General features: G+C 45.1%; 1 protein-coding gene across 1 annotated transcript in view; it reads right to left on the reverse strand.

Moving 5' to 3' along the window:
• Window positions 1-14,317, reverse strand: part of RNF43 (ring finger protein 43) — a 65,675-nt gene extending 51,358 nt beyond the window's left edge. Inside the window, exon 1 of the mRNA XM_063341876.1 lies at window positions 12,925-14,317. Coding sequence (XP_063197946.1) covers window positions 12,925-13,161 — 237 coding nt within the window. The 5' untranslated portion in view covers window positions 13,162-14,317. The remainder of the gene's footprint in view (window positions 1-12,924) is intronic.
• Between the last annotated feature and the right edge of the window lie 2,865 nt (window positions 14,318-17,182).

The following is a 17,182-nucleotide window of genomic DNA, read 5'->3' on the forward strand; positions in this document are numbered from 1 at the left end:
CTAGTCTGCACCCTTGAAGAAAGCCTTCCATAAAGACAGTTACCTCTGTAGGAAGACTGGACTTCTAAAGGCACACTGGATGTATCAAGTCAGGAGGCACAAGAGACACATCCAGTGTTGTCTACGGAACAATTCTTGTTATTCCTGAAGACTATTTAGAGTTGGGACAATGTCATCCCAATATTAGGAGAAATATACTCAACTGGTCACTTCATCTAATCACAGACGGAGGGCATGCAGCAAGTAAATAAAACTCTATAAAATAATTCAATAAATATTACTTAGCCACCCTGCTAGACGTCAGCTGCACAAACTCTAAACTTTGCCAAAACTGGAATATCCAAGCTGGGGCAGCATAATTCAGAAGGATAATAGTTGTCCATTCTGCGCTGAAAAGTGCAGAATACTAAACAAAAATTAAGAGGGTGTTTGTTGCGTGGGGTTTTTTTAAACAAGATCCTGAGAAATCTCAAAGTCATTCTGGTACACCTGCTAGACAGGAAGACAGGCTTTATTCCAAAGGGGCATGACAAATTTTATGTGGGGTGACCATCATGAAGAGGCCAAATGTAGCTCTGAAGCTACTGAAGATGAGAATTGTCCTACGTTCTCTTGTCTATGTCTCTTGTCCTATGTTCACGAGATGCAACCAGCCCGGCCCTACCACATATGGGACTATCCGCCTCTGTTGCCACTGGGGTTGAAGTTACTGGGCTATTTCTCAAGGAAAACCAGGTGTCCTCCTCCATCACTTATGCATTTCAGGCTGTAAGTGTGCAGGGCATGGCTGGAGACAAACACGGACAAGTCAGAACGCACAGAGTCATTTTAGCCATTCTGAGGAGCAGGTGTTGCTCTGAAAGAAGAACCTATAGCAACGTTTGGGTTGATATTGCATTAGGTATTAGATATTAAGATATTTCATTAGATATTAGGTGAGTACTATTGCATTAAATAACAGATAAAGGCAGGGAGCACGCATGACTAAATTATAATAGTTATTATCCCATCAATTCAGCACAGTTGATGGGATCATGCAGATTGAGGGTGACAAGGGATGAAAATGGTACGTCCAGGAAGATATGAAGGCCAAAGTGTCAAGGGCATCAAACACTGGTTAACAGCACCCGGTTGAGAGCTACGCGTTGAGGAGATTTGCGATAATGGATCCCAAGGAACTGTACAGCGCCTTCCAAGTGACCGAATAGCTGAGCTCAAAGTCAGTAATGGGTGGTGAAGGAGGTACTTATCGCAGTTTTTCCACAGAGACTTGCCCAAACAGAGCTGAGGTGGACTGGAAGGGTTGGTGGTGGGCCTAATGGCTGAAAAGGTGTTCAGCAGAAGATGAGAATACAAGAGCGGCAGTGTGGATTCGGACCAAAGGCCCATCTAACCCATGATCTTTGCTTTGACAGTTACCTACAATGGATTTCTGAGGAAGAAGTAAGAAAAGGACAAGCATGTAGGGCTTCTCCCCAGGACATTCTCCAAGCTTCCCAAAGCAGCATTTTATAGACTTCCCCAGGCAAAACTGGGATCGGTTATTTAATAGCCATTGATGGAGTCTTCTCCCATTCATTAGTTCCAGTGTTTTTTGAACCTCTGCAAACTTTTTTTAGCATCCGTAGCAGCTCCTGCAGCAAGGAATTGTACATGTGAATTGTACGGTGTATGAAGAGCACTTCCTTTTGAACCTGGCTCCTGGTAGCTTCATGTGATGCCCCGTTATTTTCATATTGAAAGAGACAAACAAGCCAATCCCTATTCATGACTCTGTAGATCTTTTTCATATCACCCTTTGGCTGCCTCTTTTCCAGCCAGAAGAGTATTAGTCCAGTTAGTTGTTCTTTGTATGAAACGTATATTTGTTTCTTATCCTCACGTTCTTCTCCAAACCTCTTCCAATACTGCTACATCTTTTCTAGAGGTCTGGGGAACGGAACTTCACCCAGTATTCAACATGTGGCTGTACCCTGGATTTCTACAGGTGCTTAAAGGTATTCTCTGTTTCATTCTCTTTTTTTCATTCCTAATGTTCTCTTTGTCTTCATGACAACCACCAAGTGCTAAGGTGACACTTGCTTTGAACAATCTATTATAATCACAAGATATTGTTTCTAAGTGGTAATGGACAATTCAGAGCTCATCACCTTAATGTAAAGAAATTACTGATTTTCCACATGCATCTCCTTACAGTATTTAATCTCACAACGTTCTTCTGTAATGCTTCACAGTTGATCCTTGTCTTCATTACTTCAAATTAGTTAAGGTATTGGAAAGCTGTGAAATATTACCAAGCATGCGGTTTCCACGTGCTTATTAAACGTACGGGACAGCATGGCTACCAGCACACATGCCTGCAGAACTACAGTCCTCAGCTTCTTCCACTGTGAAAATCTGCCAGTTATTCCTACCACCTGCTTCTTATCTTCCAACCATTAGTTTATCCGGGGGCCTCCTTCTTATTCCGTGACTTAGTTTCCCTACAAGCCTTCTCTGAGGGACTTAGGCGTTTTGGGAATTCAGCTGGACCTACCCAACTGATACATCTGTTGACTCCTTCACATCCACTTATTACACTCCGAATTACAGTTTCTACCAACTTTCTCCAGACAGATGTTACTGGTCTGGGTTTCTGCAGATGACTTGGAGCCCAGAGAAAAACTGGTATCACATCAGCCACCTTCCAGTGATTTTAAACAAGAGTTCATCTACACAGTTAATAGTTCAACGAGGTCATCCTCCACAACTCTTGGGTGAATACCATCTGATCCATCCCAGTGACTGGTAATGTTAATTTTGTCTGTCTACATCACCATCTCATCTACAGACATTTTCGGCTTGAGACAGATAAAAGCACAAAAAGAATTGCATTCATTTTTCTGCCATGAGCTTAGCTGCCCCGAGTGCATCTTTCAGACTTCAACTTTTTATAGGCCCTACAGATTGCCAGGCAAGCTTTCTGCTTCTGATGTGACTGAAGAGAATCTATTAGTTTTTTATCATTTTCAAGTTATTTCTCTTTTCCTCTTTTCACTATATTTTTACATATTTTTAGTTTGTTCCCCTTTTTTTTTTTTTCCATTTTACCAAGTTGTTTTGCTTTTTCAGGAAGCTTTCATACACTTTCTTACCCTTATGTTTAGGTATGCTAATATCCTTTATCATTTTTCAAGTCTTTCTTGAGAGGTACATTCAATCTTAATTCCTACTGTGGTGTCCTTAAATACCTTCATGCCAACTGCAAGGACAGAACTCTTAGTTGCCCTCTCGGCTTCATTTTAACAACCTTACTCGGTTCCACGTTAACTCCCCTTTCCGAATTAAAACACAACTGCGGACGACTTTTTGGCCTCTCTCTCAACATCTTTGCAGGAAGAAAATACACTATTATCACTGTTACAGAGCAGCTTTTCAAAATCGGGAGTTAGAATGAGGTCCTGGAGAAGACCAAGGCCGGCATTGCTTCTCCCCTCTGGGCTCCCCAACTGGCGGCTCCCTGAGGTGTAATGGATGTAGCTGAAGCTCCCCGTAACCGCTGCATTTCCTGCCCCTTCATCTCCCTCAGCTAATAGAAGTTACCGGCCGGTTGAAGGCTCTGCAATGTCATTGTGGACCAAAGCTGTTCCACTCAAGTGTCCTCAGCAAGAGAAAGCTACGGCTGGCTTTCTCAGGGAAGGCTCAGCAGGGACCTGTCCCCCAGTCATTGTTTTATGGAGAAAGCAACCATAAAAGAGGCAGTCAGCGATGGAGCATGAAGACACGGGCTGGCACCAACTCAGGCCACAACCAGGTGCAGCTGTCAGAAATGGCACGTGGTGATTTCTCAACCAAGAACCTACAAAAATTATTCTGACGTAGGGCCTCTAGGAGCTGCATGTTGTACAAGCCCAGGGGGCTCGTCCGTCACTCACATCAGGGATCTGCATCTCTCATGGAGGTATGTGCTTTGTACAAAGTTGACAAACAACGGCTTTTGGTAGAGCCGTCTTCCTCTTGAGAGATGAAATGGAGATCAGAAGTCCTCTGAAGGAGATAACGGAAAGACCAGATGATCACAGAGAAGAATGGAGGAGAGCAAAGTGTTGGAGGCAAATGATGCCAGGCAACAGCCTAAACCGCTTTGTGCGCCCGTAATGATCAAGAAGACCACATACAGAAACCCAACAAGAATAAACATTGTTCTGAGCAAAAAGGAAGAAGAAAATGAGAAAAGAAAGAAACTTCGGAGAGTAGATGAGTAGAAAAAAAAATAGCTGAGTGGAACTATACGACCTGAGGCGTCTTACGTTTGTATGAATGAGACCAGATGAAATAGAGGGTAACGGGGAGGACAGAGACATTTTTGTGGCCCTAGGGAAATGTTTGGACGGAAGTCTCGGGCATTGACATTCACGGACATACGTGCACCCACAGTGTGGCTGCAAATGAGGACTACCATTCAATAAGATATTTATGGAACAAAGGAATAACTGAGGTACAGCACAACCAGTGGAAGAGAGGGAACTCTTTCTTATATCTTCCGGACCTTTGTGAGGTTCCACTTATTTTGGAGTAAAACTGCCTTAGTAAATAAAAGTTATTACAACAATTTTGCAAGTAACATGGTTCAAGACTGAAGCAGTAACGGATATATACACGTCAGCTCTCTTGCAGCTCTACTGCAAAACACAGCCAACATAGGGCTTCTGAAGTTGTATTTCTACGCTGGATGGTGGTGTCAAGAGATTAACTTGCTAAGCGTTAACCTCTGATTCACACCGACATCCTGGAAGTTACAGGAATTGTAGCAATGCTTTCTCTGTTATTTACTTTCATAGCCTTAGATACGTTCCCTCTATTTAAACAGTCGGGAAGCAACATTTTTTGTGCAGGATCCTGCACAAAATTAAACTAATGAAAGAACCAACATTCTCCATTCACTACGTTGATCTCCTCGTGTTGTCTCTTCTGCTCTGCCATGTGGCAATTGCCCCGAATCCTTTTTCAGACAGTACCGTCACTGCGCCTGCTCTGCTCTGTTATTGGGCTTTTTGGCCTTTGGAAGGGAAACCGCTCCTGAAAGAGCCTGTGATAGGGCTGGAGGCCTATTCATTTTTCATATCTGGGTCCAATCCAATCCCAATGTCTTTCTCGCCGAGTTTCTGCAGCCACGCACCGTCAGTCTTGAGCAAATCCACCTCACTGAACAAAGACCCCATGGAAAAAGAGCTGGGGAAGTGCTTTAGAAGTAGGAAGCCTAAATTCTGTTCTTCCATGTAATTTTGAACGAGAATTTACATACCTTTTGTCAAAACAATAGCAAATTTAATTCCCAAACTGCTTTGCTCGCATTCGAAATGAACACGTCCTCGTGTTATTGGCCTCATAAGCGAACTTGGTAAAAAACTTCTAATTTCTTTCATAGAGTTGGTGGCCAGAGGAATTAATTCAGCTACTTAGTCTGAAGTTCTGTATGTGACAATCCATTACATTTCTGCCATACCCCGATCCTGAGCACAGTCATACGCATCGCAGTGACCCATTTCATCACTGGAGACCAAGTTACTGAGATGGAGAACAAAAGAAAGATCAAAGGGCCACTAACGCCCTTACCTAGCCCCTTTAGGGTGAGGGAAGTGACAAGGTAAGAATACATCTGTTGATCTCGGCAGATGAGTCACGTCTCAAGCCGCAGAGGAAGAGGATACACACCCAAAATTTCAGATAACTTGAACGGGGTGGCTGCAGGGGGGGGAAGAGAGTCTTCCACTTAAATCTGGTGATCTGTTTCATCTTGTGCACGGGAGTAATCCATACAACCTAAGCATACTCAAAACCAATATGCCTTCTACTACCTTTGAACACTGACCTATCCGTTTTAGCGCCTTGTTTCGAGGTAAGGCTAATCCCTGGCGCTCCTAAAAAAAAAAAAAAAGGTGAAAAGGTCCCAAGACAACTCTTGGCCAACTCCCGCCTGACCCGTGCTGGCAGCAAGCCCAAAGCTCCGAAGCATGAGATGTGATTATGATTCCTTAATGCAGACTGAAAGTGTTATGGGCAAATGAAAGGCAGAACAACGCTTCCTGTTCTTTACGGCCAGTGAAATAAGGGGATATTAAAATAAAATACAACAAAAATAAACAAAAAATCACAGAACTCAACGACAGAAAAGACCACCATGACCATCCACGCCACTTCTGTCTCCTTCATACCCCGTCCTCTTGTTCATATCTCAAGATCTAGAATGGAGGGAAGCCCCAAAGGGTGATAAATTACAAACGTGCATTGCTCGAGTGTGATATATACCCCTGCTCTGAGGTTCGGCTTACAACCCTGCTTGGTTTATAAACCAAAATTTCATGTATTTGATTCTTGGCAACCCCTGCAACACCGACTTTTATGATACTGAAGCCAGACAGACCTGAAGATCAAACTACATTGTACTTATTTGTTACTTTTTTCCCTTTTAGGTTAAAACTTGATTGCTTTCAGACTAAGTAAGACTTTCGGGGAAAGTCCAGGGAAAGCTTTTAGGCATGTTTCAGAGCTCTAGGCACGGAAAAATACAGAGATATAACACATAAAAATGCATGTCGACTTTTGTCCAGAGTAAAGTCTAATACAACAGAGTTCTCTTTGATCATACAAAGTTTGTGACGTTTGTATTACTCTGACATTCCGAAAGTTTTCATTTAAAAATAATGAATTCACACGCAATTCAGAATAGCCTTCCATAATCCGTTCAAAATGCCTACCAAAACTTTAGTTATAGGGAGGCACAGAACAAAAAGTAATTTCTCTAACGGTTCGGAACCATTTCACCGACAAAGCCACACATATCCAACCCCGCTGCAGCCAACAGGAACGGCTGAGGCCCGTTTCCCTTCTCCTGTAATCTCACCCCTCTGCCAGCTTATCTTTGGGAAATGTCCACTTGCTCCTTGGATATGTTCCAGGACGGGCGTGCGTGGCCAGAAGTCCTCTGTTGACTGTCACTCACTCCAGCCCTGTTGATTTTGCCTTCTGACCATGTATCTTTGCTCTGCTGCAGTTGGGTGCGTTTCTCCTGTTTATGCCCGCCCCGGGTAATTACTGGGGCCTCCAGATCCGTGACCTTTTTAGTCCTGAAAATCTTCGAGTCTACGCCTATAGGTGTCATAAATAATTCTACCGTGACAACAACCAGCACCAGATGGTGCACTGGGGAGCTGGAATATTTAAGTTTAAAGTCCTTCAAACTCCTTCTTAAACAGAGAACAGGTTCTCACCACGCATTTTCTGGATCAGGAAAGGAGAAGCCACACCATGCAAAGCTGCAGCTCAGCCTCAGAGAGGGATGGAAGTTCAGAAACAACTTCTTCTAGTAGCCACCTCTAGCTGAGAGTCTCTACTCCTCTGCATCCGGATTTTAATGGCTCATCTTTCAGGCAGACTTAAATGCTACGCTGATGCTAACACCACGCTGGATCGACGCTGCAGGTTGTACTGCACACTACGCCAATCCTACACTGCTGCTAGACGTCCAATTTATAAGAGACCTGTTTGGCCCAAACGGCCTCCTGGACATGACCAACGTATTTGAATTGGGTTATTACTGCCCTTGATTCGATGCTCTGTATGTTTCCCAAGACCGCTTTAACTTGGGAGTTAAGTCGTCCTGAGTAGTATCTACGTCACATCTAAAGATATTTATTATTTTTTTTTTAAGCTGTAAGAGCCGTTCGTCTCACTGTTTCACTTCAGTGCAATTTCCCGCTCTAAAGGTCAGTGTCAGAGTTCCACTTTTTGGTACTTAGGTAACGAATTTTATTATGCTGCAGTCAACACAAGTGGCTCAATTATTGGGAGCTTTTGAGGCAGTTCTTGCCCATTACTTAACACTAAGTCAAGAATATCTTTCTGTGTACTCTAGTACTAGCTGTTCCAAGAGGCAGAAATTGCTTCTTTGAACTCACTCATATTGTGCTATCTGACCAGTTTATTCACAGGTAATTTAAGTCGCCATTATCATTTGGTTAGACTTTCCCACTTCTTTGATCTCTGTCAACATTATGCACTCAACATCCTTTTGTTGATCCAGGAGTTAGTAGCATAGAAGACTACTAATATATTTACTTTCTTATGGGTTGGGAGCGTAACCGTCTATAAGCAGTTAAGTAAGTGATTATAACTCTCCAATAGCGCTATGCATTGCAACATGGAAACACTCTCCATTTCCAGGACGACCTCGTTGGGCTCCTCGCAGCAACTTCACGGGTTAATTACCATTGCTGTTACGAACACGCACCGTGCTTCTTTTCTGAATATATCTGTGTTTGATTTCCAGCTTCTGAATTGTACGCACCACCTAAAAAATGGTGATTCAGGATCTTCCTCTAATTCTCCCTCGTTCCACCCTAAATAGAAGACTGACTTTAAAAATAATGCTTTGGTTTTTTGGTTTTTTTTTTTCAATAATTTATTTATGTGGGAGGAGATGAAAGAGGGATAACCCTTGCTTTTGGGGTTCAGAGCCTTTAGGGAGCTTGTTCTGTGTTCTCAAGGTTTTTTTCCTGCAGTCAGAAGTTAAAACAAGGTGCTCGGTGGGTAAATGAAAGTTGACTTTCTCCTACAATCACCTAACTATGTAACTGCTAAGATTATACGGGAATGAAACAAAGTATTGTGAAGCCTGCGATAAAATAACGCATGTTGGGAAAACCGATTATACGCTTTTGCCTGCTGAATAAGACTGTTCCACTGTTCTACATATCCACAGGGGTTTTCTACATGGAAGCTTTGGTGACTGATGATTGCTTTGCCTTCTCTGCAGTAGTTTGAGTTTATCTATCTATTGTTAAAAATCATTGTTTCTCAAACTTTTAACGTTATTTCCAAAATACTAGCCCCAAAACTAGAGACCGTAATGATCCCAGCCACACCACACACACTAACGGCACCACCCTTTCCCTCATATACAAGATTGGGGTTATATACACTCGAATAAAAAGATACTAATGCTCAATTTTAATGATGTACGCTTGTATATACACTACTAAAAAAAAAATAAATATGTAAGTGCTGAATTATTTCTCATATAAAAGAATTTTTTCTTCCACAATTAGATTTGTGTGTGAATTCTGCTGTAATTCAATTTGGAAAAAATCTTAAATCTCCTTCCCCTGAGTGTCTCCAGTGGCGCTCTCCTTTTCTTTCCAAGACATTCCTCGTTTTCCTGTCTATATTCCAACCAATGTTGTCAACTCCCTCCAGTATCAAGTGGAGACTGACACATGGGCAAGGAGGAAACCAAGATTTATTCCTCAAAAATCAGCTAACAGAGCAGCAAAAATACCAAAAGCGGAGGCTGCAAAAATTGCATTAGCAATCGTATTAACGGGAGTTATCTGCCAACGGCTACGGGAACTGCGGTTCGGAGGGCACGCCGAGCCCTTAGCTGCTCATGGGTTGCCCGTTATCAGTAAGATACAAACATGTTCTTTCCAGCTACTTGTCTAAAAGGTTTGGTTCTTCCATCTTTAATACAGGGCCATTTTCTGACTTCCCTGAGGCTTTTTTTCAGCAGCAGCCCAGGCCCCTGCAGCGAGCTCAGCAGAGATCTCAACTTCCAGCCATTTGGAAACTGCCAACCAGTTCCCACCACAACTTCTCCTGCGTTAAGCAACAGCTAATGCTGAGAGCGCGTGCTATCCGAACAAGCTCGAGCTCTGCACAAGCTTGAAGATGATTTCTGTAAGAAGTCTAAGGTGTTGGTTTTTTGACCTATAAAGTCTTAAGTGGCTCTGCCTACTTGAGAAATTCCTCTCCCTTTGCATCATCCTGCATCGTGCAGAGTGCCAGCCGTAACGCTGCCTGGCTTTAGCTGAAAGGGGCGGGTGGCAGGCAGGTCCTGGGCAGCTGCCTGGCACCCACCTGGCACCCACCGCTGCTCAGCGACCTGCAAAATTGAAAATCCAGAGATTTCCCAGAAGAACCAGTCACAGGGACAAGGGGGGCGAGGAAGAATTCGACATTGGGGTTATTGTATTACAGGTAGAGAAGATACTTTTCCAGTCAGCTTCTAAGAACGGAACACACTATGATCAAAGTCCGTTTCTGTAGATGATCCTGGAGAATACGGCGGGGAGAAACGAAAGCAAGAAAACATTCTGGCAGAAGTACATTTGGTGAGGCTCCAGGGCTCCATCACTTACGTGCAGGATTTTCTGTATTAAATTAAGAATGTATTTCTAAAAATATATATTGACCAGAACACTATGAAGATAATTACAAGTTAAAGAGAGCTTTGCTTGAATATAGGGCCAACTCCGCGCCACTTATCCTTAAGCAATCTTATTATACCACTGAGCTAAGGGAGCATTGCTTCGAAAACAGGACTGGGCCAGCCACTCTTCTTTCCCAAGCCAAGCTCTGCAGCTCCCGTGCTCCTGCCATGGGCATGAGGCCCGACTGCAGCTTAAACGGTTTGACACAACCAAGAAGATCCATCCAAAAACGGTGTAAAAACTAGACTTCTTAACCCATGAACTGTAAAGATTGCATAGAATTGCACAGAGTCATTCCGGTTGAGCAAAGACCCTTGGGATCATCGAGTCCAACCATCAACCCCCACTCTACAAAGTTCTCCCCTACACCATATCCCCCAACACCACATCTAAACGACTCGTAAACACATTCAGGGATGGTGACTCCACCACCTCCCTGGGCAGCCTATTCCAGGGTCTGACCACTCTGTCGGTGAAGAATTTTTTCCTAATGTCCTGTCTAAACCTCCCCTGTTGCAGCTTAATCATGCTATGTACCTAAATTACACGGCAAGATCCAATTGTGCAGGTGTGCGTGAACAGGCTGAAGTTTATCTCAAGAAGAGTTCCAATGACACCAAAGTTAAGCACGTGACCTAACGTTTTTGCAAGACTGGGATGTTGACAACCACATGTAAAATGAGATGTCCCAATAAAGTCTAATTCAGGTGTATTTAATATCTGACTATCTAAATGCGATCTAAAAATAGTTCCTCCCATTCATTTCTTACTTACTTTGTACCTTAAAAGTTACGGCTCCGTTTCTCATTTTGTTTTTCCAGAGGCAGGATCCCACCGCAGGATCAGGACCCAAACAATTTTAGGTGGTATTTTATATTCCCAGTTTTGATACGCAGAGGCAGAATTAGAAACTACGCCGTAAGACACGCAGGAGAGGTCACAGGTACACTCGACTAAGCTTTCCCAGAGCACCGTGCCTGGCACCGGGCAAACATCCTGCTGCGGAAGGCACAGCCTGACCCCCCCCCCCGGGTCCCAACACTGCCATCTGAAACCAGAGCCGGATGATTTTCCGCACTGGATTCAGGGGGATACGCGATAGGAACAATCACCTGCGCACACACATAGTGGGGAACCAAGGCCTAAAAACATATACAGTGCAGGTCAGTATCTGCGTACACAAACGCAACAGATTATAGATTAGTGTTTCCCCAGCCCTCTCCGTTTTGAGGATGATTTCTAAAGGACGCAGCCCGTCTGTAAAGCTGACGCTATTCACGGCCTAGTATTCAAAACGCCTCGTTTGTGCTGCTGTGACAGCCGGCGACGCAAAAATCCCGCTTTGTACCACTGCATTTGGTTAAAAACAGCCACGCATCACACAATAGAGGTTATCATCATCTCGTTTCGAAAAGGTCCACACTCTATACTTTGTGCTCAGTTGCGACACCACTGTAGTTTTTGTAAGGAATAAATATTGACTTTCCCGGACATTGCCTCACGACAGAACAGGACCTTGAGTACATTTGTCTAAGATATTTTTTTAGCCTGGTAATATAATTTTTTATAGCATAGCTTTCGTTCAGGGCAGCTCAAAAGGTGTGGAAAACCAGGCCTTATAAATGTCACAAATTGCCCATTTTCATTTTCAGACAGGTGACCGTGTTCTAAAGCTGGCTCAGCTGTATTTCTTTTCTTACAAAACTATATGAAATTTATCACTTTAATTCAAATTTCCAAGCTGCAAATTTAATTAATATGACGACATACCACATATGGGAAGGCAAGACTGGAAAAAGCCGTGCAAAAATTTAGGTTTCCATATTAAACGCGGGCGATTTTGTCGTTCTTTGCTTTCAAGAATAAAGCACATGAGTGCCAAGCAAATCACCAACAGAAACGAGAGAGTACACACCGGGTCTCAAGAAACTGAGCTCAAACCTGCGCGTGTGCAGGAGATGGGTCTGTTCACCGAGCAGCTCTGCTCTGCCTCAGCAGCATCTGCACCTCCTGGCGAGATGTTCAGCCGCTCTCTCCTTAGGAAAGCTGGGAAACCAGCGTTAATTTCACTTATAAAAATACACGGTGGTGACACCAGCGGAACCCGCTGTATGGGTAAAATTCCACTTTCAGGCACAGGCAATACACAAGGCAACAACTGGCAGGGTCAGTCGTGCTGGTGGGCAAAGTCTGGATGTGTATTTTAGCTGTACCAGAACCCCAGTCATCAACAGAAAACCTTATCGATTTCACCGAGAAAAAGAATGTTTTCTGTCAGATGTTTAGTGTCCCAACACGTGACTCGACACACTCAGCTTTGTCACATCAATTAAGACACGCAATGATCTTCATGGGATCAACTGACCACAACCAAAATTCCACATGAACACAAGCACGGCTACAGATTGGGACCAAATGAAGAATCAACCGTTTGCACGATCCCTTCTGCCCCAAAACAGCGCGCAGGGCTGGGGGGCAGGAGCACAAAGGAACAAAACACGCAGGTGGGAAAGCTCACGTAAAAAACGCCTCGCTGCTTCGGTTCTAAATCTGCAGATGGGAAATAAAATCAAATGCATTGCACTGGGAGCTGGAGGAGCCAGGAGAGAAAAGGGGGGAAAGTATCGGAGTGGGAAGGTCAGGCAGATGGAGTGGGATAAAATAAAGCTGCTCTTACCTGGAGCAGTTTTCCTTCGGCTGGAGTCACCTCAGCGACGTTTGCAAACTCCCCTTCCAGAATGATTGGCTCCACTTTCAGGGGGATCACCCTAATGATGGCTTTCTGCGCCGCTGACCTCTCCGACTCGACCGCCGCCACCAGCGCCAGCCCTGTATGGCCCAGTCCTGCCTGCAGGGTCGCCATGAGCAGCCAAGGCCAGAGGACAGCCAGCTGCAGCTGGGGGCCAGCACTCATGCTACCAGCTGCAGCAGCGGGCTCCGGCCACACATACCGCTCCGGAACGCGTCCTCACCCTGCGGCAGGCTCCAGCAGTCAGCAAAGCTCGTCGGGTGTCTGAGCGTGCAGTCCCGGCGACGGGGAGGTGGGAGAGAGGAGAGAGGGGCTCAGGCACCGCCAGCGCTGCTCACCGCACAACGTCTCCGGTTCTCGCCATCACCATTTCTCTTCCTTGGTGCCACGTGCTCAAAGGCCGCTGGGAGCTCAAAGGCATATTTTAAACAAACAAACTAAAGAAAAAAATAATATATATATCTCCTAAGTTATGAGTCCCTCCTCCAGCAGATAAATCCAGAAAGATCAGCGAAACAGGTTGCAAGCAAGAAATCAGTTCAGACCTACAGGAACTCCAGGGAGCACTGGGAACTCGTCAGTGCCGCGGAGGTGAGGCACGGGGAGTTCTCCCCACGGACGCGGTGCCCTCGTGTCTCCTGCCCAAGAGTTAGGAAGATCCACAGGTCCGAAACATCCATCTCAAATACCCTTGAGAGGCACCTCACCTTCTTGCCAGCATTTCCCACAACATAAGCTCAACACGATCCGCGGTTATCAGTATCCTTCTCCAAAATTACGCAGGGGCTATTTCTTGAATTTACGGCAAAAAGAAAGTTTGCTTCTGTACTGTTCTCTTCCAAATAGAGCCGATCCCTTCCATCCTTCTCGTGCCAGAAGTGCTTCATTCACATTTGGCGATCAGCTTTACTTTCCTCCTAGCAATCCATGTTCAGAGTCTGACTCCGGGTGCAGCTCTCGAGGTTAATTAATAGAGCACGGAGCTTCTCTTCATGGTTTCAAGTTCCCAGGAACTAAAAAGGCCCCAAAACACTTTAAAAGCTTTAGATACCAAGCCAAACAGGTATCAAGCAAAAAAGTTACAGCATATCTGGTTTCTCTCACACTATTTCTGTGCACGCCTGAGTTCCGGTATGACCACTTCCAAGCACACATTAAGAAGATCCCGACTAAAGGCCCCACAAAATAAAATACGAAGTTCCATGGTCTGCCCAAAGGTCACATGAAACGTATCGAGGAATCTTCATAACTGAGAGAATTCAGACTGGGGATATTTTCCAATTAAAACCAAAGTTACAGTGATCATACAGCTACGAAGAGAAAAAGCAATTTAAAAAAAAAAAAATAAAAAAAAAAATCTGCAAACCTGTTCGGCAGTGTGCCTGCTGGAGTCCGCAGGGGCTGGGACGGATGGAAACGTTGCTGTAAATCCTAGGCAAAAGTTACTTCCAGTAGCTTAAGAAAACCGTGTAGGTCTGATGACGTTTGGTTTTGCTCTTTTTTTTTTAAAAAAAAAGAAAAATATTAAAATTTCGGTATTTATAATAAAAAAATATTTTTAAAAAGGCGAAGGAACTCTCTCTCACACACATGCAGCAGGCAGGTAGGTGCGAGTGGAGCTCCACAGCCCGAAAGAGAATCCAGCAAGATCAAAGGGAGAAAATTACTGCAGACAGAAAGCTCCTGGGGCAGGCATGGCTGAAAGTGAAGTGTCCGCATGTAATCTACAGACCTGAGAAAGAACCCAAAAACACTTTGGAAAAACTCCTTTAAAATACCAAAGTCTCTCCTCTCGCTACAGCAAAGGCAATTATCGGCTCTAAAAGCTGGGAGCACGAAGGAAAAGAAAACCTGGAGCATGAGCAGGCGCCCGGCAGGGAAGCCCGGCAGGCTGCCGGACCATTACCGGGCAGGGAACTCTCTCCGGCGGGCGCGGGGGCTGCCAACGGCCGGACAGCCCCGGCAGCTCCTGCGGAAAAGCCTTTCTTCCCGAAAAAAACAAACCAATCCAACCGACCCCCCCCTCCCCAAATCCTGCGGCGGGGCGGGCTGGGACTGGCCGTGTCCTCCCCCGGGACGGCCGGCGCTCTCCTACCTGCTGACACAAAGTGAGGGTGGAGCAGCCGGAGCCACCGCCCCCCCCCGGCGCGCCGGGACCGCGGGCTCCCCCTCCCGCCCCGCCGCCCGCCTGCACCCGCCGCCCCCCGGCCGCAGGGGCAGCGGCGAGCAGCTCCCCGGCCACCGCAGGGTTCTGCCTTTCTCCGGCTGCGGCTAATTTAGATTCAGTAGCCCCTTTGCGAGGAGGTTTCAGGTCAGGCTGATGTCAGAGGTCTGGAATTCAACTGTTCTTCTCCTCTGACATCACCGAGAGGTGAATAATGCCGCAGGTCAGACCTATAACCTCCAAGTAAGGTTGTAACTGGAAATCCGTACCTCGGCGGGTGATGGAGTGGTGCTTCGGTGGGGGGGGGGGCGCCGGGAGATTAATGCAAAACCCGCGTGCCCCGTGCGCAGGCAGCGGGTGAGCCCCCAGCCCTGCCGGGGGTGGCTCGTCCTCGCTCCCAGGGAACGCGCACTCGGGACAGCGCAGATTGGTGAGGGTCTTCTTGTTACACGCGTAACCAAACTGGAGTCACCCCAGAGAAATTAGTAAATTCTGCCAAAAAAAAAATAACTGGTCCACGTTTTTTTAAACCTGTCCGTGTGATAACAGTTATTTGTTGATAAAAGTGTCAGCAAGAATGACTGAAACATGAAGCATTTTTTTTCAACTACGATACTCTGTAATTTAAAACACAGAGAAAATAGAAATGCAATACCCATTTCAGTTTAGATGTTTAATTTATTGTGCAGAGCGCTGCAACCATGCTGCCTAAGCAAGGGTACAAAAGAACATCCACGAGGTAAACCAAATCCTACTCTGTTCCCACTAACAAGAATATAGTTAAAAACACCTTGTTACAGAAGTTACTTATTATTTACTAACTGAACTACATGCCCGTTAAGGTGCTGAATGGCTAGTCATTCAACCTCGAGTTACCTGAGACTTGTGAGGCCTTCTGCAGTGTCATACTGATTTCCTAAAGCAGCGAGTGCCCCTTCTCCTCTGTGCTCTCTCACAGCACGTTGGTGAGCTGGTTAAGGACACATTGAATTTACACGGACGTGTATTCTGAAAGTGCTGCACTGCAGGAGATCCAGCTCCATAACCTTTTAAAACTAACGCATTAAAAAATTTTAATACTAAGATTTCATCATTTGTCTTTAGAATCATAGAGTGTTAAGACACTAAGGCTCTCCTGACTTCAGCCTCCAAAAGTATCAAATCTTTTGGCGGTAAAGAGGAGCAAGGAAGGTAAGCTAAGAAGTTCCCTTTGTATTTTATTTGAGTTGAAGAGGTAGCAGCTGCAGTTTGGTAAGGCTGAACTGTGATCTCCATCTCCTTACACCTGGAAACCAGGAGGCGAGATCGCGGCTCTCAAACCCGGTTACTATTAATGGCACAAACCACGCCAGGACATACAGACCGGCCACTGTTTCCATCTTACCCACCGCTCTCAAGCCACAGCAGCTGGGGAGCACAAAACCAAACTCACGTGACAAAGCTGCAGCAACGTTATCAAACGTCTTGTCCTTTTAACAACCTCAAAACTCTCCGAGAAACGCTTTCCACAGTGTTTCAGTTGAGCAGGAGGATTTGAACGGAAGCACCTCAACGGGCACTGCACTGCATGTGCCTAACACAGGATAAAGAGTAACAAATCCGAGGACAATCGGGATGGTAACACTCCCACTTGGCCTACCTAACAGCATCCTCAGATCGCATTTGGCTAGTTTGGACCGTTGGTGAGTAATTAAAGGTTTCGCCTCAGCTCATCCTGAGCACACCGCTCCATGTTCACTTAGGACACCCTGACCATGGCCAGGAGGTGCCCAAAGCTCCAGAGGGCATAACTGAGGTGGTCCCGATAAATCCTCTCTGCTCCTTTCTTGTCCATTTTGCTCAGGGCTGGCTCTAATTAATTACAAAAGAAGTACAAATATGCATGAAGCAATTAAATTCATGTTTTAAGTGCTCTTCCCACATGTATTTCCCTAACAACACAAATACAGAATGTACCTCCTTTATCCTTCAAACAGTGTTTTAACATAAATATAAATGCATAGCTATTAAAAACTTAAGATC

The sequence above is a fragment of the Chroicocephalus ridibundus genome, chromosome 7 (assembly GCF_963924245.1).
Source record: "Chroicocephalus ridibundus chromosome 7, bChrRid1.1, whole genome shotgun sequence".
NCBI lineage: Eukaryota > Metazoa > Chordata > Aves > Charadriiformes > Laridae > Chroicocephalus > Chroicocephalus ridibundus.